Source organism: Gasterosteus aculeatus, chromosome 15 (genome assembly GCF_964276395.1).
Source record: "Gasterosteus aculeatus chromosome 15, fGasAcu3.hap1.1, whole genome shotgun sequence".
Taxonomy (NCBI): Eukaryota; Metazoa; Chordata; class Actinopteri; order Perciformes; family Gasterosteidae; genus Gasterosteus; species Gasterosteus aculeatus.
This window is the reverse complement of record NC_135703.1, coordinates 8,744,371-8,771,402: the sequence shown is the minus strand read 5'-3', so window position 1 is coordinate 8,771,402 and position 27,032 is coordinate 8,744,371. Positions and strand designations below refer to the sequence as shown.

Sequence of the window (27,032 nt, the reverse complement as noted above, 5' to 3'; positions counted from 1 at the left end):
AGTTTGATATGTGTATGTACGTGTCCCAATGGTTTTTTTTAAATATTTTTATTTACAAATCAACATGGAACATGGACTAAAATGGCTTCACAAAATTGTAAGGATATAACTATCGCTGTCACCAGGCTCTTAGCACCATTTCTACGACAAAACTACGGGCTCTTTAGGAATCGGACATTTGGCACGAAGCGGGCGGTCACCTGCTCACCATCACCAGGGGTCCAGCGCTGTTGACATATTGAGTATTACCCCCGCCCCCCCTTCATTTTTCCTAGTGGGCCAATTGAATTGACAGTTTTGCAAAATGCATAATGTGCAGACAGGCTGAAAAGACTTGATGACCTCTGTCTCAACATATGTGGCTCGCTTGCCCTCTGCACACTCTCATTGTGTGAGATGACAGGCAATGATAAAATGTCGTCCAATGGGATAACAAAACATAAAGAAGCCTGCAGGCCTCATATTGAGCCATCTATAGATGCCTTTATCCTAAAATCTCTAAATGTACTCATTCTTTTTTTTGTGGTGAATTTATTCTTCATATTATTATACTATGAAGCCTAAACCGTAATGCAGAATTATAGCTGCATCAAAAGAAATCGGAGCTAAAATCCCAATTTTCTTTTTCCTTTTTTTTAACATGCAGCATCTGAAATGTAGGTCAACTCACATCTCTATCGCCTACAGCGATTTACAGCTTGAAGCATTCAATGCAGCCCTGTGATTATAGGACTAGAAATGAAGCTCATTATTTAAAGCACATGAAGTGCTTTGGGCCTTTTTACTCAAAAAAGAGACAAAAAAAATACAAATAGAAATGTAATCTGTGATATTACTTCTTTATTTATTTATGTTTTGCAGAGTATAAATACAAACAAAGGCATGATATTGTAACCCACAGGCAGGAATAACGAAATGTAACCTAATTTAATTCATGATTTAAAAATAAACTGCAGAGCGTTACTTTCAGACTATGTAAGGGCATAGAATATTGTAAAGTATCCTGCATGAGAACGATGTTGAAAGTAACCCCTTCATGATGAAAATAATTATCTTACAACAGCTCATCGTGCCATTATAGCACTCCCCCTGTTTTTCCCCTCTTCCCCTTAAAACGGGGCAAGTGTACTCTCATGCATGAAGAGACCTTTGAAGCGGCCCTCTGTCACCACATGGCAAATCCCCCGGTGCGATCCCTCTGTCCATTTGGCCACAGGACCCGACACCGGAAGGCTGTTCTGTCATTATGGAAACCAGTATATTACTATGAACCGGTGCCCGCTGACTCTGGTGCATTTCCCTCTGCAGGTTCTGTTTTTTCTCCTCTGGTTTGCATTAACCGATCTATTGACGTGCCTCGAGGTCACGGCTCTTTAACCTCTTTGCCCCCCCCCCTCCGCCCACCCGGCGTCTGTGTGACTGTTAATGTCGCTGCTTGTTAATCTCGTGGAATTGCAGCATCCGTGTAGTTGTCACAGCCCGTCTCTTGTCCCGTGGCGGCTGTTTTGCTGGTTTTCTCGGGTAAGCGAAGACTGTGGCTTCTCTCTTGGCATTCACCGCGTGCCTTAATTGTATTGAAATTAAATCAAGGTCCACTGTGAACACAAAGAGCTCAAACCCAAAACTTCCCCCAAATGTTCCCAGTGACACACCACATCCTTTTCTTCTCAGCACTTAGCAACACTTCCCCTTCTCCGTATTCACGTCCCACAGCAATTTTCAACACGAAACATCATTTCTTAATCTCTCTCATCTTAAAAGTACATCCTGACGTAGTGTTTCGTCAGTCCGCCCAGCCACCCCCCGTTTGACTTTCTTGTTCCTTTCGCCTCACCTGTGATCTGTCCTCCCTGTGGGTTCAATGCGGTTCTTTCACACATTGCATGCTCATCCCACACCGGCATGCAATGAAGGCACATGATACAAACCAATGACAGTGGGAGTCCCCTGTCTTTAAGAACAAAAAATGTGAATAACAAAAAAAACACACACGCATATAGTTAACACTCAAAGCAGCGTTCACACCAATAAGGCATTTTCTGTACACACATAACATCGTTCCAAAAAAAGCACCACACAGAGGGAAGAGCACATAACAACAGGGAGTGAGACAGTAAGAGTGCGAGGCTACCTTTGTTGCACCATAAAGAGAGCAGCAGCCCGGCTACCTGATTACCACCATTCCTGCAGACCATCTTCCCCCTCAGAGCAAAACAAAGGATGACGAACAGATCTGTATGAGTGCACGCTGCGACGTGTCGCTACGCTCATCCTCACCATAACTGCTCCCGCTCTTCCTGGTTAAGAGATTGGTGCGGTTTAATACGACCAAGCAGATCTTCATTACAGTTGGTAAAGCTGTGTCGTTATCTCCCCCCTTACCCTCCCTCTCTCCCTCCCTCCTACTCTCCATCTATTCTCTACTGCGCTCTCTCTCTCTCTCTCTGTGTGCACTCTGCGCATGTAACTATGAAGAGTCTGAAAACAGGATTGAAATAACCACAGTCTCCATCGTCTGATTAATAACTGTGTACACTATATTATAATAAGGCAAAAAAGTATTGATTAAAATTAATTTCAAACAAAAAGCAACAAAAAGAAGGATTTTTGCTTCTTTTCCATTACAGATTCTTACATCCAGAAGAAAATTGCACCTGATTACAATTCTGCCCGACTGCGCTCGAATCCTATCTATCAATTCCTCTCTAGAGACGAGGCAAAAAATAGCAGAGGAGCTGCGGAGTATTTCCTCCTTCAGGTCCTTGGTCCTGGTTCTGTTGTTATTGTTGCCGTAGTTGTAGCTGTTACTGCGCAGCTCCATCCTGTCAAGGTCCTTGTGTGTTGGGAAGAGGGCAGCAGGCACGCAGGTGTTAGTGGGGATGGCGGACAAGGGGGCTGGAGGGACGGGAAGCATGCAGTTCAGGGGAGAGAGGAGAGAGGGTAGCGGGATAAAAATAAAAACTCAGCTAAATTCTACCCAGTCACCACCATCAGAAAAATCCATTTGGATCTGCACAAGACAAAACCAAAAAGGAAGACAAAAAAAGATGTCCCAAGATGTAAAACATACATATATAAGCCGTGAAGGTATATATGTATAAGGATCCAAGGGAGAAGGAGGAGAAGGACGGGAGATAAGGGATGGACGGACGAGGAGGAACAAGCAACCGGCTCACACACAGACACACTGCGCCGAGGCGAAGGCTCGGGCTTCAATTTATGCTTTCTGGTCTGCACCACCCCCCCACCTCGCACGCACACACGCACATGCAGACACACGCGCACACGGAGTGTCCCGCCCCTATCTGTCCCTGTCCCTGTCCTGTCCCGTGCTGGATGCGTGGCCCAGCTGATCAGTGCAGAGGGATTAGCCAACGGGGCCAGCTGGCTGGGATTACACAGGCAAAGTGGGGGAGGTGAGTGGCGGAGGACTGGAGGGGGGGTGGATGATGGGTGAGGAGGGTAGACCTAAAACAGGGTGGGGGTGTCTTGTCCTGCGCACACACACACAGATGTACATGTAGGCACACACATGAATACACCTTTGCATACGGACGGGCTTCAGATGCACATACGTGTCATGCAACGGTTTCCCGAGCTGCAGCCGGGCAGTAATGCGTGCGCGGCATCCTGGTCACGGTGACACGCAGGCATGATAAATGTATGTAAATGTGCAGGAGGCAGCGGGGGGATGGATGGTGGAGGGGGTCCCCATCCCCACCCCCCCGGGAGAGCGGGGCCAGGCTGACAATGCAAGGCTCTGACCCTTGACCCCTTCTCCGCTCCATCATCCGAGGCCATCAGCTGATCCCGGGGAATGGACAGCCGCAGTGACACCCCCTCCACTTCTCTTCTCTTTTCTTCTTGAACGCCCACGCACGCACACACACACGCACACACACACACACACACACACACACACGCAAACACACTTGTTTACAAACAGCTCGGAATCTATTGGGGCCCAAATCACCTTTTTCTTATTTTTTTTCGCCATCCTTTCTATCTCTCTATCTCCAGTCCTCCGTTGCTCTTTCCCGTCTCATGCCTCACTTCACCACTTAGCTCGTCCCTCCATCCCCGCTCCTAACCTTTCTCATTATTTTGAAATGTGACATCCACAACTATAATATCTATGCAGGAAGAGATTCGGTGTGAGAGTATTTTTTTATCCGTTGATGTTTTGACTGATCTCATTCAAGATGCTTTGCTTATATTGTTTGTCAGGTTTTACCCTTTTTTTTTTTAATGTTTAGACCTACAATATGCCACAGTTCTTCCATTTTACATCTCTCCTACATTTTCCATTTGGGGTAATGCCATTTTTCAAATTAATATTAGGAATATATTCATGTGCTTAAAAATTAGTAGTAATTATAGTAGTAGTAGTAATAATTTTATGAACATGAAAACTCAAAACGTATTTTAGCAAACATGCCAGCTGTTGCGGTGGGTTTGTTCGGTAATATAAAATAGACTAGTAACGTGTTTTTTGTGTGTTCTGTACAGACTGATCATTTTGTTATGTTCAGTTTATCTTTCATAACGCAGCACTATTGGAAGTTTTAGTCGTGTGGTTCGGGCGCCGCTTGTAGTATGATATTTTCTTCCTGTCATCGAACTATGCAGGCTTAACGGCTGCATGTTTGCCCACTAGCAATTTGACACACGTTCCACTTCACACCCTTTAGTCTCGATTTGGGTAAAAGTGTAAAACATCTATTTTAATATCATGCAGAATTATAAATCTTGAAAAATAACTAAATAAAATGTCCTAGTTTTATATATTTTTGGTGGAATACAGGTCTTTCGTATGTCTCCAAATTGCAAAAACTGCAGGTACAGCTGGATAATCGGGAGACGCTTTCACTTAGTATTAGTTGTGTCAGGCGTTATTTTGTGAAAAGCTAAATGTCAAAAGTTTTTGCAGACTGTCAACAGCAGTTTGAGCTACAGTATATATGACAGAGAGGCTGCTTATTCCAAACGCACACAAACGAAAAATCATGCGTGCACATGCCAAGATGCCACAGATGCAAACACACACACACACACCCGCATACACCGAGGGGCAGACATAGAGTGCTTTCTGTTAAATAAAAGGGACATTTTGTCCAGCCTCGAGGCCATAAAATAGCATTGTATACAGGGTTGATGTGTGACAAATATAACATTAGTTTAGACCTGTTTACATGCAGCGAACAATAACATTGCTCCGGAGCTGTAGGGGGGAACAGTAAAGACTGCTTGGCCTTCCATTTCTGACGGATAGAGAGATGGATTTTAAGAGACAATGTGAGTGATGCGATTTCAATGGAAGGCCGGTTGATTCCCTTTTCCTTTATCCGTATTTAGAAAGTACACTTGTCCACTCTTTCAATTTGTTTTGTCTATTTCTCAGAGAAGACTGGAACCTTATTATTTATGGGCATAAATTACATGCCATGAATTGGATGCATTGTAGCCCGTATTTGTTTGTATGTTTAGGTTTAGTTATCTTTACCGTTTCACACGTCGGCGCGATAACAGGATGGAGAATCGGGACTGCAGTTTGATGTCCCGCTACCCCATTCTCAATTTTAAAAAGCTTGTACATGTGAGGATGAGAGCGGGCGGACGGGCATGCAACCCTCCTAGCAGCCGGCTAGGACGACGACACAGAGGCAAGCGAAGACCTTTTCTTTTATCATACAGAGAAAAACCAGGGAAAGACTCATACAAAGAGACAAGCCGTGAGAGATAGACAGGCAGAGAGACAGGACGAGACAAATAGACAGTGCCCGTCCCTACTTCGGTAATCTGGTGGAGAGATTAGCAAACAGGCAGCATTTGGGTCGGATTATCGAGTCATTAGAAAAGACTGGTGCTCCAGAGCCTCTCTCATGTGTTAATGTGGCTTTACAGATCCTCAGTGCAGTCTGCGCAGATTGTCTAGATTGTGTTGAGAGCATATGAGGTATAGTCTGAATATGACATACATACACACGTTTTCATAAACGATATTCTATTTTTTTTAAATTATTGATATCATTTTAAATTATTTTCAAAAAAACAAGAAAGTATTTTTATATTCCCTTATTTGGTTGAGGAAGAAGCAGGATTTTTCTGTATCGCACGGAAAAAAGCTATATGTCTGAATCTAATACAATTTATATGTATTTTTCACTGGAAGATCTGTTATCTTTTGTTCTTAGAATTTTTCATTCACCACCTATAATCAGATAATGCTGCATGATTCTCAGCAATTTTGCCATTGTGTTAAATTAAAATGAAGTAATCTCTGCATCGGCAATGTTATTGACAATAGTCAAATTAAATGTAGCTTTTGGCCCTGTAGGTCAGTGGAGAGTACATAGATTTGAGGTCCTCGTGCACAATCATACAGCTGTGATGCTCAGTGATGACGGGATTTAAAAAGGATCAGGAGGAAGCCAGAGAGCTTACGAGCAGGGGGATGACTGTGCAGGGGAAAACATGCATTTACAGAAGGTTATGTGGATTTTGGGTATCTACTCTGTAAATATCAGTGCTGTGTGTGTGTGTGTGTGTGTGTGTGTGTGTGTGTGTGTGTGTGTGTTTTGTGTTGTGTTGGAGGTCAGGTCGGCAGCTGGGCAGTTCATTGACAGTTGATCAATGCTGCTACACTCTCTGTGTCAGCTGTGCTGATACAGTCAAGTGACCGCAATATCAGTTTCAATTTCACTGGAGTGGGCAACGGGGCCTCTGACCAGCGTAAGTCTCCGTGTGCGGTTTGTAGTATTTACTGAATAGCGAAAAAATATAAGTGCAGCCGACATGATCGTGTGTCAGCAGGAACACATTTTTTTCCCCGTTCCTCACTGACCGAGCAGTCCTCGAATGAGCCAGTAACTTTCCTTCCAGGTCAAATCTGAGCCCCCACTTTCTCTCACACACACACTATCTGATCTGTGTTCCCAAAAACCTTTCCTTTGCTGCTGCCTCTGCATACACCATGCCCCAGTTACCCTCCCCCACCCGTTTTTGTCAAATAAATTGCTATGTGACCTACTTCTCATTTTGCACCATTTCTGCCATGTTCAGATATTATTGTTTGAACATGAGTGATTTGCTTTGGGGTAATACAGTATCAAAGAAAACACTGTGTATACAATATGGTGCATACTGTACTGTAGTGTAATGAATTAAATGAAATGTTAAAAAAATATGTATTTACAGAATTGACAGATTTTTTTTTACCCAGAAATATAATTTGGTGTTGCAGCTTCTTTTAATTTGTGGTCTTGTTTTTCTTTGTAAAGGCTTTTGTTTTGTTTTTAATTACCCATGTAGGATTTGTAATTAAAATATATGCTTTACATATTTCCAGATTAACACATACAACAAGACTTCAAAATAGCAAGATATCTCTGTGATGGTCATAGACTGAGAACATACGGTAAATCAATTTTGCAGACTACTTAAGCAGAAAGAGCAGTGGTAATTTTCCAAAACAAGCATGGGTAATTAATTGGACCACATAGCATTCATGACAAAGTTAAGTCTGCACTACTCGACATCCAGTATTCTGGTTTCGGACTTCAGGTGCATTTTTACAAAGCGCCTCACGATGAAGGCGATCTCATAGCACGACGCGTTGCCCCCCAAAACATCCTACGTTGGCAGATTATACGGCGGCGTAAAAGGGCTGCGGTAAATCTGTTTAATTCCGCTGTGCATCTATTTATTTTTACGCCATTTTATGTATGACACAAGTGTTATGAGGTTCAAAGAATTGTATTTGATGTCACATATTCATGCACCTAGTTCCATCTGAGGAAAAAAGGGACATGATTTCACTTGTTTCTCATTTTTATTCTATGATGTTTACATGTGAATAACCGTATGTATTTGTACTGAAATAAATATATCTGTGTGTGTGTGTGTGTGTGTGTGTGTGTGTGTGTGTGTGTGTGTGTGTGTGTCTGTATGGATGTGTGAGTGTGTCGCGGGACTCCCTTCTCTTTTTTCCCAGCCATGCAGTGAAGGCACCGGAGACCACACTGACCCTGATTTATTGGGATCAGAATCCACATGACAGCAATTAATTTACATCCATTAACTGCATCACTCTCTCCTTCTCTTTCCTGCTCTCTGTGGACATTTCGCTCTGTGGACATTTTGCGCAATCACTATGAACGGTCTTGGTTTTGCCCCTTTGCCCACCTTTTCCTTTCTCAGCATGTTGTGTGGCTTTCTCGCTTTTAATCAGTCACTCCTGCTCAGTCGTTCCTGAACCTCGCTGTTCTTTTTGCATCTGGCATCCCACATCCCTAACACAGTTACAATATTTTTGTCATTCCGTCCGACATAAGGTCTGCCAATTAATCAAAAATGTTGATAGTACGAGCATTTGTGTTTGTGTGGGTGTGTTTGTTGCAGGCTTGAGGATTCATATGACTGAACACTATAAATAATCATTATGTTACATGTACTCAGACTTTTAATAAGCGAACAGACTATCTGTGTAATCGGAACAAATTAAACAGTGCGCAACAAATTGGCTGACTATGATTGTGCAAGGAATTTGACATTAACATCATAAGCTCAGCATCTTGTGATCATTTCAACGGATCCTCTATGCCGTTTTCTCATTAAAGCGCGGAACTCATGCAGGTTCTTATGCTCAAGGGTCTCTCTCTCTCTCTGCTCCTTACGATAAGACACTTCATTTCTGGCCTACATCCCTCGTGCCTTTCTACCTCTCCATTCTAGCAGTTTCTGTCTGCCAAGTGCTTTCTGCTGGCTTTTCAACTCCAGAAAGGAGGCTTTGCTTGAGGGCGAATCTGCCATTTATTTCCAGAGACAAAAAAAAAAATGAAAGGGGGCTCCAGCACTTTGTGTCTTTTCCCCCCTTTTTGTCTTCATTCTCTAAGCATCTTTGCTCCCTCACCATTGTGGAGGTTCTTCATCCAACTCGGGCCTCCGTGCCTTTACTTTGTCCTCGAGGGGTGAGGCGAGCGGAAGAGCCCGGCCGGCTAAATGCACTTAGCGTTGGATGATTGGGACAAATTAGTGGAGGTTGATTTTACCGTCAAACCATCAGCAAGAATACCAGTATGTCAGGTTCCACTTCATAAGTATAGCAATGCTCATGTGTCCACACGTACAAGCGAGCATTTCATTGTATCATAGTGCCTGTGCCTGCCTAATCCCAAATTTATTCTAAAGAGAAAAACAATGCAAAAATCCTTTTCGCCCATCTCTTAACCAACGTGGCTCGGGGACAGGTCCTACCAGCGTGTGTTGTGGGATTGGCTGAGGCTGTGGTGCGGGAGGAAAAGTTGCAGTTGGCAGCAGACAGAAAGACACTGCAAGGGGAGTGGGGGTTTCACAATAAAGGATTTTAAACCAAAGCCTCTTTGGTAAAGAGGAGGGAGGGAGGGGGGAAAGAATGGGACTGTGGGGGTTGTGGATAGATACAGGATGACACAAGGTCCAGATTAACCCTAATCGCAGGCCTAGTGGTTTAGGTGAGGCCGAGGGGCCGAGGAAGCTGTCCCATGCCAGGTGGTCATGATGAGGTTAAAACTGGGAAGGGTGGGGGGGCCGGGAGGATGATAACAGGAAAGGCCGTAGCTAGGGAAGACCGAGAGAAACAGAAGGATAAAGAGATGTGAGTCGAAAGGCGTATTTCGATAACTTGGCTTTCCGGCATGCTTTATTTGGATTGAACTAAAACCGAAAACTTACCGGCCAGAAAAATCAGACACAGGGTATATTTTAGTGATCGGGCCGGGGGCCGTTGCACAGCGGAACAGCAGGCCCCTGTGACGGTGGCTGCAGGGTGATCGGGTGGTTGGTGCATGGTGGCAGTGGCACATGCCCTGGTGCATGGGATTAGAGGGACAGTCAGTAATCTGCTGTTTAGGCTGTATGTAGGGCAAGAGTGGCTTAGCCCATGCTACTCTTAGCCCGGCTGGAGCACGAGAGGGAGAGGAAGTGGACTGGTGTTACATAGCAGCACTTAGCTCGCTCTAATCACCTCTTGTTTTCATTGCGTTCATCCGTGTCGTTCCCTCGCCTTTATACTCGTACCTGCAAAGAGCAACCTGTGATGTACAAGATTTCATAAAACAAATACAACAACTAACATGCATATGAGAAATGATGATGATTTTGGAGGACAATAGAAAAGAGACGCCAAAACAGTGAGTGCATGACGTTTGTAATCGCCGCTGAAGAGGAAATGTTTGAGAAACAGAAGCACTTCCGTGGCCGAAAAGAATATAATGAATAAGACCCTTTACGAATACATCTTTTGTTTTGTTTCCACGTGGTGTACTGTATGTTTCTTTGATAATAAGATGAGAAAGATATTGAGGCCACAAGAGCTTAAAGGATTAATCGATTAGTCGAATTGACAGAAAATAAATCTGCTGCTATTCAAATCACCAACCTATCTAGAAGTCCCTTTTGAAGCAAAAAGGTATATTCTAGCTTCTAAAATGTGAGCGAATATATTAGATGATTCAGGGGCAATCGTGTTTATTGCTATTGATTTCGTACTTTGATATTGCCCATGCACTGCTGTACACACTACATATATACTCTCTTATACATTCTAAGAATCACTGCCCTTCTGTATTCTTGTTACAAATTCCCCTAAGTGGTTGTTTTATATACGACTGTACATTCATTCTGATTGGTTTAGCAGAATGTGCATTTATATCCCTGTGGTGAGCAAACTGAGAGACACAACAATCGTCTTGGAAAGGTACCACCATGCAAATCCCATCGCAGCCTTCCATGTCATTTAAACAACCCCCCCCCCCCCCCCCCCCCCATCTTCTCTCTCCATTTTCCAATGAGCCAAGTGATTTATGTCAAGTGAAGTCAAGCATGGGCCAGCATATGAATCAAAATTTGTCAAGTTGGCTTTTCCTACTCAGGTCTATGAATTGATACATTTCAGTTTTGAATACGAATCACCAAAGAGCGTCACGTTGCTTTTAACTAACTGCCGCTTCAGCCGAGTAATCAAACCCTTTGTTTTTTTTGCACCATCCCACCTGCTTCGGCGAGACGATGGAGGGCCCTTTGCAAACAACGAGGCGGCATGATTTATTATTCTAATTAGACAAAGTAAGACTTTAGCAAAGCCACAATTACACTATATCACCAGAAAAGAAATTCTGGTTTTGTTCAGATGGTAATCAGAGGCAGCAATTGAGTCAAGGTGCAAACTGCTTGTGAGTCACACTATTGCTGGGTGATATCTTCCACAAACAAACAAAAGCATGGAACTACAAAACTATTAAATGAAACTGTATTCATCTGTTTAAACCGACATAAATGTACAGCTTTCCAACCGTCCTTCAATCACACAGAGGGCTCAATGCGCCACAATACCGGGTTAAAAATACTGCTGTGTTTAATTCCAGGTCATTTCATAATCTGTTTGATACTCACTCACATCTGCACATCTCTTCGCTCTCAATCACTGACAATCAAACAGCTGCAAGCTGGCATACTCACTAAATCCTCCGGTACAGCACACAAACCACAAACACACACGCACACAAACATATGCAACCCCCCCCCCCCCCACCCCCCTCACCCCACATGCACACATATACACCACATACACACGGGCCCATTAAAAAGCACGCAGAAAATGATGGCCACAAGTTCACAGACTCACGTGTACACAAGCACTCAGGCACAAACACTTATGCATGCGAGCGTACTGTTCAAAATGAAGAAACGCCGGACGGACAAAGGACATCGCAGATCGAAGGGTTAAAATCAAATGTATTTAATAAAAGAAAGGGTGTTGTGGTAAAACGAACATCTCAGCTGAGGAGCCGCTGGTCTTTGCTACTAACAGGCCACAGGTCAGTCCTTTGACCCCCCATAGTGCCCGTCTGCTGCCTCCACCAGCGAACTCCACAACAATGGTTCCTACAGGTATTTATACCGATCCGTAAAGGTGTGAAAGTGTCAATGTAACTCGGATTTCGAATGAGCCTCAGTCAATATCAGTTTTTGTGCTAGTATTACATGCATGCATTCCAGTTGATTACATTACATCAAATACAATCATAACTGTACATTGATGTTATTCAATTACAGTTTCAATATTACAGTGGTTTTACAATATTGTCATTACTTTATTGATTACACAGTTTCAGAATCATGGCTGTATTCTGGTGTACACTATATGCATTTTATTAATTTTATGAACCAGGTCGTCAGTTTATTTCTAATATCCTACAGTACACACCCTTCTACTCAAACTGCTGCCGCACTCATGCAAAAACAGACTTTGTTCAGCCTAGATATTCTTCTGAATTATTTAATCACAGCACAGCGCAGAGACACGGGGGAATACGACATTCATTGATCAATTGTTAAAGGAACTTATAACACACACCGTGGTTCGCATCCATCCAAGTGTCTCTCATCCCCTTTCCGTACCCTCCTCCCCCCTCCCATCTCCCCTTTCGTCTTTCTACAGCCCCACACATCCCCCAAAACACCCCAATCATCCTGCATCAACAGGCATGTGAACCCAGTGTTTGGTTCATCCCTCTCTCTCTCTCTGTCTTTCCCTATGGGTGCTCTTTTTTCGTCTGCATGCTTCCACTCTCCTAGCTTTTGGGTAATTACCTGGCATTTGCATTGCAAAGTCCCCTGTGCCGCCCTCAGCCCCTCCGCAGGTGATTGAGGTTCATTTCCCCAGCAGATAAATGACAGAGAAAAGGGGAAGAGAGAGGAAGAGGGAAGAGGAAACGGGGTATTGCAGCAGGGTGTGATTTTATTCTTGCTTGCAGGATACAGGAACAATGCCCTGGATTCTTTGTTACTGGTAAATTGGCTGGTTCAAAGCTTGCACAAGAAGTTCCCACACATAAATAACCGCCGTCATTACTTTCACATTACTGGTCTGGCACCATCAATGACAAAATGTAGAGCGTATCTGGCTTTTGATGACTGAGGCAAATCCGGGGCATCAAAAATCCTACTTGCTTGAAGATTTTGGAATCGCAATTTGTAAATCTTCACACTTTTGCAGCAAAGATGACATGACGTGTAGTGATGTTGTACCTCGATGCGATTGTTACGCCTTACCGTAAGTGCAGATAATATCGTTTGGTAACCTAAAGGACAAAATATCACATTATTGGAGTGATATAGTTTAATGTACCTGAAAATTATTACCAACGAACAGAACATCTTCACAAAACACCAAACATACTACATGTGCCCTTTACACCGTTTGGTCATATCACATCATAGTCACAGTTAACAATAAATAAATAATAAAGTTACATAAATCAGAAGGTAAAGAAACAGCATGGATTCGTGTGTAGAACATGTGGGCTGCATTATATAGTATCTAGGCACACTATTTTTATTCAGATAAAGTTTTCAGCTTTAAACGCAGCTGTCATAAACAGATCCGACTGAGCGCTTTCTATTTTTTGTTGTTGTTGTTGCACATTTTAACCCATATGAGCCATTTTGTAGGCAATTAACAGTTTGTATACTCATGCAGCTGTTACTCTTCCGGATTAACCGTACACAAGTCAAATGAACCTGAAGTGATCCGCACGTCCATACATCCACCCAAACTCCCAACGCCGTCAGCCACGCGCGCCTCCCGCCGCGCGAGCGCTTATAATTGGCTCGGGCTCATTTGCATGCGGAACGGCGTGGATATTTATTTCAATTTAATTTCGTTCCCGCACACGGTGCGCCACTGTAGGCTTTTGTGCCAAAGTCATATTAACCCCTCGATTAGTTAATATGCAGCGCACGACGGCGCCCACGCACGATGAATATTCATATCGGTGGCGCTTTCGCCGCCCCGTCTCCACCCACATCCCCACCCCCCCCCTCCAAACCCGGAAAAACCCGATGGAAGCGTCCCGGAAGACATTTTCACGGTTGTTCCCCCAAACACGCGCCGTTTGGCTCTTTGTCGCGTCCGCGTGGCTCGCTGCCGCTGCCGCGATGGCAGGTGAGAGCGTGGCGCCCAGCAGAGAGCGGGCGCTGAAAGGGAGGGAGGACAGAATGGTCGTGGCAGGTAAACGACACCACGCCGCGACTGACAAGTTGTATCCGGCGTGATGGAGATGTGCCCGAGCTGACAGCTGGTAAACTGTGCGCTTGTCATGAACACAAGCGAGTGACCTCGGGAGAAGCCAACGTGAACACGGAAATGGCAGGAAATGTAGTTTTTGGTCAACGTGTTCAGTTGTTGTTGAGCTGTTATTCTTAAGACAAGTTGAAAACTCATTACACTAAACAATGCACACTGCGTGTGTGCAGTGTGTAGGCCTGTTATTCATCGTATGTACACTATCAAGTGTTTTTTTATTCAAATGTAACATTTGTCTATCCAAGTACCACTGTATGCTGTGACTGCGAAGACATACAGTGGTGCTCAGTATTTATAAAGTTAAGAAAACCTAAGAAAAAATGTCATATCTGGGTTTCAGTGCATTTTCACATGTGCGCCCTTTCTCTTTTTTTAGTCCCATTTTAAATTCTCATCATTACCTGTCATGTGGCGCTGAGTAATTTCTGCTTCCAGCCTTTCGTTCAACTTTCCATCATCCTATTTAGGGACGGCGAGGCTCGCACCTCGAGAATGCCGCCGTGGCCAAACATGGTGCGATTTGAACCGGGGTTCTTGGGGCTGAGACGTCCACAGAGTGCATTGTGGGAGCTGGGCGCGATTGCATAGGAGGAAGTGGTGCCGCAGCGTCCAGGGGCCCATCTGGGCATTATGCGCATGAAGGCTCCACCCCGCCGTAAGTTCTTGCTCCGTCTGTCGGAGCAGCTCGGAGACGCCGCGTGGCAGAAATCTGTTCCTCCCCTTTCACCATGGGGGGCAGCTTAGGTTGGGACGGGGTTTGTTCTTGTGTGTGTGTGTGTGTGTGTGTGTTGGAATAAGCATGAGTAATTTAAGGACAGCAAGGACTGGCTCCACATATGCCCTGTGTCGTCCCAGCCTCGTGTGCGAGCACAACTTTGTCCTCTGTCTCTTCTTTGCGATCACTCATTTTGAAAGTCGCCTCTTCCATCTTTAAAGAAGTTCCTTGTTCAGACGTCCCGGTGTCCTGCGTTCCCTCCCTCCCTGCAGTCCGTATGACGTACTCTATGACCTTGGCGAGAATGATCCAGTGGCAGATTGCTACATGGTAGGGGCACAGACGCTATTATTTTGAGTCAGTGCAGGATAGACTGCCAATATTTCTTCCAAACAGGATGGGGGAGGTCAGCTGACCAAAATCAATCTCTGTAACATGCTTTGCTATAACTCTTCAAAGCAGGTTCATTGGGAAGATATATTTCTGGCGTTGACGCTTTGTTCTTTCCTATCTCTGCTGCCTCAAGATGCCCTTGTTTATTTGGCTTTTGCAATAAGCTCAGAGGGGAATAAAAGATGTAAGAGATTTGGAAAGCGTGCCACTTAGGCACACAATCAGTAGATAAATAGATAGAGGGGTTTGCTCTGCTGGGACGGCGTTGTTGCTAAATGATAAGTACGGTTTAGTGAAAAAACATTGTTACCCAACCTGAAATGTTGATTGTTTTTGTACTGTGTATGTTCACCCACTGTCTGTGGTGGTTTCCTTTCTCAGCTGCACTTTCCATACTGCCGTCAGTTAAGGTGAATTGGAGGCCCTGAATACTGGATCCTGCCTCTTTGCCATTGCAGACCGGTTTGACTCCCCTCCGACACTGGAGGTTGTAAATGATATAGAAAATTCGATTTTCTGTGGAATCTCTGCAAACAGAGACTTAAAACCCGGTCTTCAGTTTCATGTCTTTTGACTTTTTAAGTAGTTCGTCGTCCGTCGTCAGATCAATGTTTGAGTAAACATATTTGTGCAGGCGCCGACAGGATGTGCCTCCATCTTCCTTGCAGAGGAAAATGGAGCCAGTGCTATAGTAGGTAGACTTCTCCATAGCAACTGTTTCCGTTGCTAGGATACAGTATGTATGGAATGCATTGATGGCTTCAAAGTTGAACAACTATGGCAACTATCAATGTGTGTGAGTTCTTATTACCGAGTTGGGTTGTTTTTAGGCCACAGCTAGATTATTTACTTTACTCCCCTCTTACTGTTTTTAAAATCAACCACGTTCCCCCCAGCCTGGCCTCTTTCCTCCCCTCCCCTCATGTTGCCCACTCTTTCTAGTCCCTACCCAGGCTCCCATACAGCAGATTTAGTTGGCACCGGTATAAAGCTTCAGCCCCCTCCGACAACTCGTGCCTGACTCTCTGCCAACCTGTGTGAAGCTAGAAAGAGGAGTAGCGAGAGGGAGGGGAAAGGGAAGAGAGAGATGGGGGGGGGGGGGGGGGGGGGGGGAGAATGGATTTTTGGAAGGAAATAAACTGAGCAGCCTGGAAATCAACCTTTCCGTCACCGTTTTTGGCATCCAGGGATAGTACCTCTCCTGTGTCTCTACATGAGGGTGCAGCAGCTCTTGGACTTCGGTTTTACGGGGAGAAACACAGGACCACGGGTAGGATCGAAGGGTAACAAAGACTAAATACCAATCCCAAACAGTTCAAACTGGACGTTGTTATCCGCTGAGCAACGGATTGTTGTGCCCTTGACTGGTGGTAACCGTGGTACGAGCGGGTCAGGGGTTTAGTCCAGCGTTTTCTTTCTGGTCCTGCCGCACACAACCGGCATGCTCAATGCATCAATAGCTGACCAAAGTATTGCGCTTCGATCCCGGCGTACTGTATAGGCTGCACAGCGCCTTCCAGAGATCCTCAAAAACGAGTACAAAACAAATTGCGCCCATATTTCATCCAAGTTTGGGGAAAAAATCCTTTTCATGAATCCTTCCCCCATATTCAGCCTGTTTCTTCTTCTTTTGTAAACCCAGTCAGTCACCCTCCCTGCTTTTTTTTTTTTTTTTTGGTCGTCCTCTGTTCTTTCTTTTGCTGGCATAGCGCGGCAGCGCAGTGAGGGTATTCAGCCAGTTTTCTTTCTTTCTGTGTTAGGTGGGGTAATTCTGTCAGAATGGGGTGTGGGCGCCGGGCTAGCAAGGAGGGGGGGGGGGGTACCGGGCTAGGCAGAGTGAAAGGAGCCAGCCTGGCACCACCTGGACCTCTGGCAGCTGCTCCATGGGAGGAATACCCTCAGCAGAGGTCTGTGTGCGAGTGATTGTGCAGCTGATGGCGTGCTTGTGTGGCGTGCAGGAGGGTGTCCGCGTGTTTGTTAGGCTGGAGTGAGGGATGATGGGAAGGTGTTGCGAGCAAGAGGGTGTGAAGCCGGAGACGGAGAGTAGCTGAGTTAGTGGAGTGGGGCGGGAGGGAGGGAGGGGTGGAGCGAGGGGGGCTCGTAGTTGGCTTCTCTGGCCAATGCTGTGTCGGCGTGTTCTTGGCTGTCTTCAACTTTTATCTCTTTTTATTGTTTATTTGTTTGTTTTCTCTGTGTTCTCTCTTGGATGAAGTGCTTGGTCTTTTTATTCAGTGCCCAAAGGCATGGGGGTCCGAAAGCCAAAAGAATCCTTCACTCTCCCGCTCTCTCTCTTTCTCTTTCTCTCTGCTACCCTCATCTGTTGCTTCTCACTGGCTATTTACTCCTTTATTGTTTTGGCAGGCTGATCTCTCATCCTCCCACTCCTCCTCCTCTATCGCACACTTGTCTCTCTCTCACATTTTCTCTCTCAGTCATTTGGCAACTTCACTTCTTTTTGTCAGTGTGGCCAAAATATGAAGGACAAGAGGGGGTGAGTGAGCGAGCAGAGGATTAAGAGTAATCAAATTCACAGAAGAACGATGCATATTTGTCCCTTCTGCCGACCACGTGGACTGGGAATGTGTCGCTAGTACAGTCACCGACACGGATGTTCTTTGCAGCTGACTGTGCACGTGACCTGGCAGCGTCAAACGACCTGCTGGTAAAACACAGAACTGTTGCTCAACGGGAGTGCAGGAAGTGACTGCTATGAAGGCAGCCCAGGCCTCTGTGCTCTTGCACTCTGCTTCTGTGCAGGAAAAACCAACGCGCTTCGTCTAATATCAAGGAGTCTCCCTAGTGATGCTTCTTTTCCTTTCTGTGTTCTTGTAAATGTATGTTCATCTTAAAGGTCAAGGCGTTGCACTCTTTTCAGTGCTTCTCTGCTCGGCTTCACAGAAATCTCTCCGTCTGTTATGAACTGCAGCCTGCTGGTTCTTGGCCTGTGAACATTAGATCATCTCGGGCCTATCTAGCAAATAAACTATTGTCAATCAAATTAGAGATTGTTGGTATTCAGATCAATGTCACACATCGCATCTCTCAGCGGCCAGAGACCAATCACATGCTGAACTTAAAGCAAGCATCCATTGTAAGTATGTCCCTAAGCTCCCAGTGTACCCCGTGGCCTGTTTATCTGTAGACTAATATTAGTAGTTGCAGTACAAACCAGCCTTGCTTAGTGGAGATTTGCACGCTAAGTCAACTCAGTCTTCTTAAATCCTAATCCTCCTCACACATCTGTGGGCTACACACACACACACACACTAATTTCCTTTTTAGCGCTCTAATTCCATGCACCACAGTTGGCAGGAGAGTGCCTCTCCCCCCCCTGCCATCTCTCAGCACTTGGGTATGTTTTACTTATCGAGTATTTTTAACGCAGTGGAGATTTGGACAGCATCGGGTCTACTTGGCGAGGCCCTCCCCTGCTCGAGAGGTTACGCGGGCGCGTGGCCCTGAAGTGCCGTCGTTGTTTTTTTTCTTTGCGGGCACCCAAGGGGGCCAAGCTTAGCACTTAATACACTCACATTTGAAGGTATATACGCGTACGAGCGATATCAGGAAATAACTGTGTGGTAGTGTTTTAGTTGTGGCCATTGAGGAGAGGACAGCAGGGGTAGAAGGGCGGTCAAAGCCGCGTAATCTCTTAACTGTCTTCCAGCATCAGAGGCCTCTGATCCGCTGGCCCGGGTGAGCCTATAACGAAGGGCAGGGCTATGAGGCCAAGCCGAGGCCGCTAGAGGGGCCGCTGCACACATGCTATAATTTCTGCTGTTGAAATACGGTGCCAAGATGTAATTTCACGTTTACCCACGGTTTTGATTTACAGAAAAGCACGCGGCCAACGGGAATCCCACCGTGGAGCCTTTTCCAGAACGCATGGAGACCATCATGCTTGGTGAGACTGCATAATCACACATTTGTGTAATGGCAATGAACCAAATATAGAACCCTGTAACTTATTTTGTAGTTATTAACACATTTTGATCCAATGTGTCGATAGTATGGCAGACAAGAAGCATTAATTGTGTGTGTGTTTTAATTTGCGTGCTGTCTTTGTGTCCAGGTCTAGGCTGTTTCTGGGGAGCGGAGAGACTTTTCTGGCGAATTCCCGGAGTCTACACCACACAGGTGGGCTACGCCGGCGGCTTCACACCCAACCCCACTTACCACTAGGTCTGCTCAGGTGATGCACATTTTAATATGAGGGCCCTCAACACTTTGATAAATTTTACCTGAAGGTAGGAGTTGGTGTGGGTTGGCAGGACATTCCTCTGTAAAATCAGTCAGAGTTCAAGAGAACCAAAAATTGCAAAGGGAAACCGAAAAAGACACAGTCTTTCAAGTGCAGCGCTCTCATCCCCTCGCCGCCTTCCCTTCATCTGCAGTCAACTACTCAGAATGCACTGCTCCAGATGGGCCTCCCCCCCACCTCCCCCACTCCCCGCTCCCCGCCCCTCCCCCCATGACCTACTTGTAAAGATTGGGCTCTGTACTGTGCTGTACTGCGGCGTTTTCTTTTTTCTTCCAACGGAGGTTGCTGCGTGTGAAGCGCCATAAACCGGCTTCCATTACGGCGTCTTTGATAAGGCGAATATGGGGTCGAAAGAAGAAAAGGGCTTGAATTCAGTGAATTTGCTGTCAAAGCTCTTCCAAGTTAGTTTCTGTTTGTTTTCGAATAATTGACAGATTCAAATAAATTCATGCAGGGCGATGCATAATTCAGAGGACGATGTCGAGCTTGCTCATATTCTGCTTGCCTGTCTCGTGTATCTCGAGTCGGCAAGGGTTCGTTTGCTAAATCCTCCATTTCCGATGGAGCCTTGTTACATGCAGGCATGCAGGCTAGGTGCAGGTGTTGCACGGGGGCATAGAGAGGAGGGGTGAGACGCTTTGGACTTCCTACCCGAAGTCCCTCTGCCCCCCAGCAACAAGACGTTCGGCTATAAAGGAGGGAGAGAGATGGAGGCAAGTGAGAGAAAAAGAAAGCGACTGAGAGCTGTAGCAAGTGAAGAAGTGGGTAAAATAAACTTTTGAGGGGAATGAACGTTTGAGAAAAAAAAAAAGCTGGAGAGAAAACGGTTCCCTGTCCATCTGCTGAGAGAGTGCAGGCGTCGCTCCAGTGGCCATGACGGAGCAGAACGCTGCGACGGCATGAGACCGAGGAGCTGTCAGCGCGGCCGGGGCAGGACAGAGCTGGACAGAGCTGGACAGAGCTGGACAGAGCTGGACAGAGCTGGACAGAGCTGGACAGACAGACAGACGGACGGACGGACGGACGTACGGACACAGGAAGAAGGAGCTGATGGAACTGTCAGCAGAGCCAGGGGAGGATGGAAGGACAGGCAGATAGACAGACAACACAGACAGCTGTGTGACGGAGATGTTCTCACCAATCGGCATATTTTGTACACGACTAATTTACAGAACCGTTTTTGCAGTGAGTTTGCGCTATAGAATCAAGAGGTGACTCTGTTACCTTCTGTGCTTACGCTCTTCACTGCTTTTAAATCCAACAATCATCACGCCTCATTGACAAAGGAGGGTTGGTGAAAACCGTTCAATAACAACCCAAATTATGTCTTCTACTAAAAAGAAACCACTGTCGCCAGTTTGTTTGGAATTGCAGTCCCGTTTGACGTTTTGTTGACCCCACAGACGGTAGAAAAACAGCAGTGGATCCACTAAAGGAAGCTTCTTATCAAACCTTTGACCATTGGTAGGTTTTAAAGATTAAAACAAGCGGGCTAGATGAAAGCAAGTAATACAACAGCAGAGAACAATTAAATAAAACAGGGCAACAGGATGTCATGGGGATTTGGGAGGCCCCTCTGGCCCAGAAGGCTGTTAACTCTGCTGAAGTGTCACTCAGCAGAAACTCTAAATCTCCTGCAGCTTTAGTGGCATCACTTCTTCGGGCCTTTCACCCTCTTCAGATGGAACAAGTGTGGAGAATCCCAGTGCTTGGTAATTTTGCTTGACTGCTGGCGTAGAGCCCGACCCAATGGGGGCTTTAACCATAGCAACGTGCATGCATATGGTCAGATTGTGTGTATTTTGAAGGCTGTCCTCGCCAACCTCTCTAGACAATTGGTTGACAGCTCACCTGGGCTTTTGCCTAAAGTGACACATGCGCTTCCTCTTGCCTTTTATCACCCCCCCCCCCCCCCCTCCTACAGCTGAGGCCCACCCTGCAACCTCCTCTCGAGCCCCTCCACAGCCCACTTGCCAGCCACACATCCATGCATAACTTTAGGGCGAACATATAGCTGACCTGCACATGTGTGGACACCCTTCCTGCCACATTCTTTGAGCTCGTTTATGAGAAAACACATACAGTACATAGTAACAGACGCTAGACGTCCTCCATTATCATATGTTTGCATTTGTAGTATTGAAAAACACCTCAGATAAACACTGACTTGTTCTTTGTCAGATTCTTTTGACAGACTTCTCGTATCCACTTAAAGTTGACCGTTCTTTATTTTTGGTAACTGTTAAAAGAGGTGAACTCTTTTGGTGATTTCCTAATTGTGTCATTTAGAGACATAAAGTGGGTCTCCAGACAGATGCATGAGTTTGGTACCATTTCCCCTATTGTGGTCAATGCAGCTGATGCATTTGTGTGGGCTTGTCTTTGTGTGTATGTTATACTGTATGTGTGCACACATGTGCATGTGTCTTTATAACGTGTGAGAGACGAGATTGGCTGCTTTTGATGAAATCCCAATGCTTCTGTATTTAAATGAACAAAGTTATATATTTGCGAGGAAGTGTTTAAGTAGGCCTTTTCTTTTGTGCGTGTGTGTGTTTGTGCGTCTGTGCCCGTACGCACTTGCCTCCCCAAGATAGAAAAGGCCTGCAGGGAGGCCGTGGAACCTTTTTGGGGGTCCTGGTAGCGGCAAACAGGAGCGAGTGTCCGTCTGCGCTTGGCTACTTCCACCATACGCCTTAACCAGTGCTCTGCCTTCTCTCTCTCTCTCTCTCTCTCTCTAATACTGTCCAATTGTGCAGATTCAACGAGGGGGAGGAGAAGAAGCAATAAGTGTAAATGTCATTCAATAACATGAAAGTTTGTGTTTATGATTTCAGGCCTGACCGGTCACACTGAGGTGGTGAGGGTGGTCTTCTCCCCTGAAGACGTCAGCCTCGAGGAGCTGCTGAAGCGCTTTTGGGAAAACCACGATCCTACACAAGGTAGCATCACGCACTCAAACCCTTAAACTTCACCGTCAAATAAGGCCCATCCCGAGGGCCACGGGTGTATTAGAGCAGAAGGATGATGCCCAGACGTGGGCCTGTGTGTGGTGGGGGGAGGTCTCCCGGGTGTAAGTCAATGCCAGACAGTGTTAATGTGTCTGAGATCCAGCCATCCATGGAGAGAAACACCAGTGTGATGCATGTGCAAGCCCTAACTGCAAAAGAAATGCAGTCCGTGTTCATGGTACGTACTTTAGTGAAAACCAGCCATTTGTCATGCACCTCGAGGCGGTTATGATGCTAAATATGGTCTCTTTTTAACTTGAACAGGGTTTTGTGAATTTCTGTTTGATCGTGCAATAATCTTTTACGTCCCTTTATGTTCCTTGACAGAAGTTTTCAAGATTTTCATCAAGGGAAAATATAGTTGGTTCTTTGCAAAAACTCCTTGATCCATGTTCCTCCACGATACACTCCGGACAGCGGGGCGAAAACACGGACAGTTTAACTTCAGAGCATTTTAACCCTGCTATCCCCACCTCTCTCCTCTTTAATGACACACTTCACCCACCCGTCTGGCAACCCCCCAACCTCTCCTTCCAGCGGTGACAAGAACCCCATCCCCCACAACGCATCACTCCATCTCTTTGAGTTTCTTGCTCTCTTGTTTTCTCTGCTCACTGGAGGAGGTGATGTTAGAACATTAATGCATCAGGAGGGCGTGTGTGTGCGCGCGTGTGTGTGTGTGTGTGTGTGTGTGTGTGTGTGTGTGTGTGTGTGTGTGTGTGTGTGTGTGTGTGTGTGTGTGTGTGTGTGTGTGTGTGTGTGTGTGTGTGTGTGTGTGTGTGTGTGTGTGTGTGTGTGTGTGTGTGTGTGTGTGTGTGCGCGCGCGTGTGTGAGCGCTGTAGAGAAGACAGGCAAAGACGTACTCTGTTTGCTCATATTGGATGTAGGGAGGGGCATGACAAGTAGGAAAGCGAGGGATCAAGGATTCATAAGCCTGACCTTCAGCCTTAAAACAAGCTCCGACAGGCGCACGCTCAATGACGTTGACCGAATCAGTTCTGTCAGTTATTTTGTATCCGTCGTCGTTGTTTTCTCAGACGCCCGACACGTTTGTGCATCCACCATTATAAATCTCTATCTGTTCCCATATGTTCTTCACATTCCAATTCACCTGGCCAACCACGAGTGGGTCGACTGTACTGAGGCATCAGCGAAAATAACTATTGTGGTTGGTGCCTATCAGAGTAGATTCTCCTGTTCATTGACACGTCTTACTACAGGCAAAGGTACAGGTCGAGGCAACACGCCACAGGGCAACGCAGTGAGGCCAGAATAGTAGTCATGCGTTTCCCCTGACTCACTCCCCTGTCTCATCTCATGTTTTATTTATAGCATGCAGCCTACTGACGGTGAATTTTCTTTTTTTTTTTTTTACTGTTAAGACCATAGACCACAAACTCGAGTATACTTTTTCTTGGAGCATTACTCCCTGTGCGTGACTTAAATGTAAATCCCTGCCATGTTCATATTTTCCAATTTCTGGGTTCTCGCGTAGCAGATACTCCTCTGATTTGACAAATGTGGCGTGGAGTGGTGGAAAGGGGCCCGCTGGCTCTGCCTTCACGCATGCCTAAGCTCCAATTTATTCCGTCCACCTTAGAGTCTGGCTTAAAAGAGAATGAAGAAATTAAGGAGTTTCGCCCTTTTAACTGCACACTAGAGATGTTCATACGAGGAGACGAGCCCGGAAACATTACAAATTCTGTTTTCTCCTAACGCGATCCTGGTTTATAGATGCACACTCTGTGCTGGAATGCTTGCGGAATTATCATGTACAGATGCATATTCAGTTGCAAGCAATACTTCCTTTTAATGCGTGGGTGTGTACCTGAAAGTGTGTATGCACTTGTGTGTATGTGTTTTGAGATCTGTGCCTCTCTGCTTTGCCTCAGTTCAAAAGGGTTTAGTCCCGACAACGTGATGTCGGGCTGCGTCAACTCCACCAATCCCAGCCTGGATAGCAACATTAGCAGCCAATCAGAAACCTTTGCTGTGTGCCCTCTTTCCATATTCAGCAACACTAGTCTCAATCTGCCGGCTTCCGTGGGATGTTGCATAAAGACCCCCCATTCAACGCACTATCCATATAATAAGTTTCTTAGGTCTGCAACTCTTCAGTAACGTACCTTCACACACGTGTGTGTGTGTGCGTGGATTCACTCAAACTGGGATTAAATCTAAACCGTCAGAGTCCCGCCTTCGTGTAAGAAAACAATATTTTGTTTTGGCGCTTGAACACATGATTTAACGTATCTAGAATGATCACTGGATGAGACGCAAACGCATCTTGCTGTTCTTTCACACACTGCAGATCAATTGCGCACACATTTCCATACTCAAGCATACTGTTCACTTCACATTATGCACAAGTGCTCATTATGCCTACTCATAGACAGCTTTTCTCCATTTGTGCGCACATGTGAAAAGGCAGAAACGCACACGGCGAATGCATTGAAAAGAGTGCACACGAGTGCTTCACGCGGCGTATCGGTTGGTTCATTGGATGCCCCCTCGTTCGGGAATATAGGCCCCGTTTTGATCCCTGTAAGAAGCATCTTATCTGGCAACTACTTCACCCTAGTCGACTCAGCCCCTCTTTTTATTATACTGCTACTTTCATAGTGCATTACCATACATTTTTGCTCCTCAACCTATTCAAACAGAAGGGCACCTCCGCTACCCCCCCCCCCCCCCAGTCACTCTTTGCAGAGTGAAAGGGCGAGTGAGCAAACGGCCTGGAGCCCGTCGGCAACATCCGCAGAGTAGCGCAGTAAGTCGACCGCTCCCCGAGGCCATCCGCTCATCACACAAACACACTTGCGTTCACTCACTCCACTTTTATCTCTTAGTCACCCCCCCCCCCGTCCCTCCACACAGGCAGACACACTTTCTCGTTTCTCCCATCCCCTCCTCCGCCGCCCCTTCTTCTTAACGGCCAATGCTTTTCCCCTCCTCTTTGTTTCCTCCTCATCTCTTTTCTTATCTTTTCCTTCCTCTTACCCTGTTCCTTCCAGCCTCTCTTATTTTTTTGAGGCCATGTAGTATTTATTGTGTGGGCTGATGCTGATGCTGCTTCAGTGAACAGCAATCGCCACAAAAGCACAAATGCACAGCTAGGATGGCCGAGGAGGCTGTCCTCGTTTGATAACGTCTTAACGTAGTCACACGCTATAAAATAAATATATTATAGTCATGGCATGCAAACAAATCTGTGATGATTTCCATCCGCTTGCCGCTGTATAAGGTGTGCAGTCACATATACATCTCTTCAGCTATAGAAACTAGTATCATATGGCTTATCACGCAAACAAACATGCATGGAAAGGGAAAAAATGTACATAGTTCAAGCTGCCTTCCATCTGCCAAGTCACGCTAGTGGCAGTTACCTCTTGACAATTAGAATGAGCATGAATATTCCCTTATATAATAACTTCACCCCAGCTGGCTGCGACACACGCCAATTCCCTGTTGGGGACCCCCCCCCAGTGTCCCCACATCCCTCAATTTAGGGTTACCCCAGCCATCTAAAGCCAAACCCTGCAGGAGGTGACCTTGACCCCTGACCTGCCACCTCTGCCACCCCCACACTTCTAAAGCAACCCCACGCCTCTCCACTGGTTGGCTGAAAATGGCGTGCTCATTACCAGATGTCGGTTATTACACCCTCACGCACATTGACGGTCCTAATTTATGGAGATTACGGCACGTGTGTGCACGATGTGGGGGTTGAGTTCTGGGTGTCTATTTGAGTAGGCTGAAGATGAGTAAATATGTGTTGTATCTATAGTCATGTTTGATAAGTCGTAATAGGTTAGTTTTTCTTTAAACAGGATTCTGTGCATTTGCTGTTGTTCACCTTCACTCCCACCAAAAAGATTGTAATTGAAACAACATGGAAGGACTAAGAGAAAACGGGCATACAGCCCCTTTGTGAAATCAAAGATTTAAGTAACGTGGAACGTAACTCATTCTCTTATTCCGACTGACTGACTGAGTACAACAGTACAAGTTCAACTTGTTAGATTTAGATATTGCTGAAAATAAACTGCGTTCTCTGACAACATGCCCAGAACCACAAAGCAATGCTCCAGTCGAGAAAACAAAATGAAAGAGAGATAACAGATTTTTAAAAGGCATGGCGAAAGTTACCGCAGTAATTTACATGATGTCCGCCTCAGAGCCGTAGCTGCACGCATATACACCGCGCTATTGCCAAGGCAAACACCGTTGGTTTAATGTTCCATCTGCATATGAAGTGCCACCATCTGACAGCCAGCAGAGCTTCACTTTCTGTTTTGCCATGTATGTTTGCATGTGTCACATATTCAGTTCCTTTAGTGTGTGTGTGTGTGTGTGTGTGTCTATATACAATCTGTGTGTGTGTCCGCTGGGGTTGCTCTCACCATCCCAACTCCGTACTCTGCCTCTGTCTCCAGCGCGTCAGGAGCAGCTTACATAAGAATAGGGCAAAAATAGCAGCTGAGAGGGGGGAGGAGGAGGAGAGGAGGCGAGGAGGCGAGGGCTCTGCTG

General features: G+C 45.8%; 1 protein-coding gene and 1 long non-coding RNA gene across 2 annotated transcripts in view; one reads left to right on the top strand and one right to left on the bottom strand.

Moving 5' to 3' along the window:
• Window positions 1-11,760: 11,760 nt before the first annotated feature.
• Window positions 11,761-14,799, bottom strand: LOC144388442 (uncharacterized). Its single transcript, XR_013452835.1, has 2 exons — window positions 14,527-14,799; window positions 11,761-13,121 (listed from the first exon to the last, which is right to left on the bottom strand). It is a non-coding gene; the product is annotated as an uncharacterized LOC144388442 (long non-coding RNA).
• The window catches only part of msrab (methionine sulfoxide reductase Ab), a 26,108-nt gene continuing 12,831 nt past the window's right edge, over window positions 13,756-27,032 (top strand). Inside the window, 4 exon segments of the mRNA XM_040199849.2 lie at window positions 13,756-14,050; window positions 19,066-19,134; window positions 19,303-19,422; window positions 22,329-22,433. Of these exon segments, the coding sequence (XP_040055783.2) occupies window positions 13,771-14,050; window positions 19,066-19,134; window positions 19,303-19,422; window positions 22,329-22,433 (574 nt within the window). The 5' untranslated portion in view covers window positions 13,756-13,770.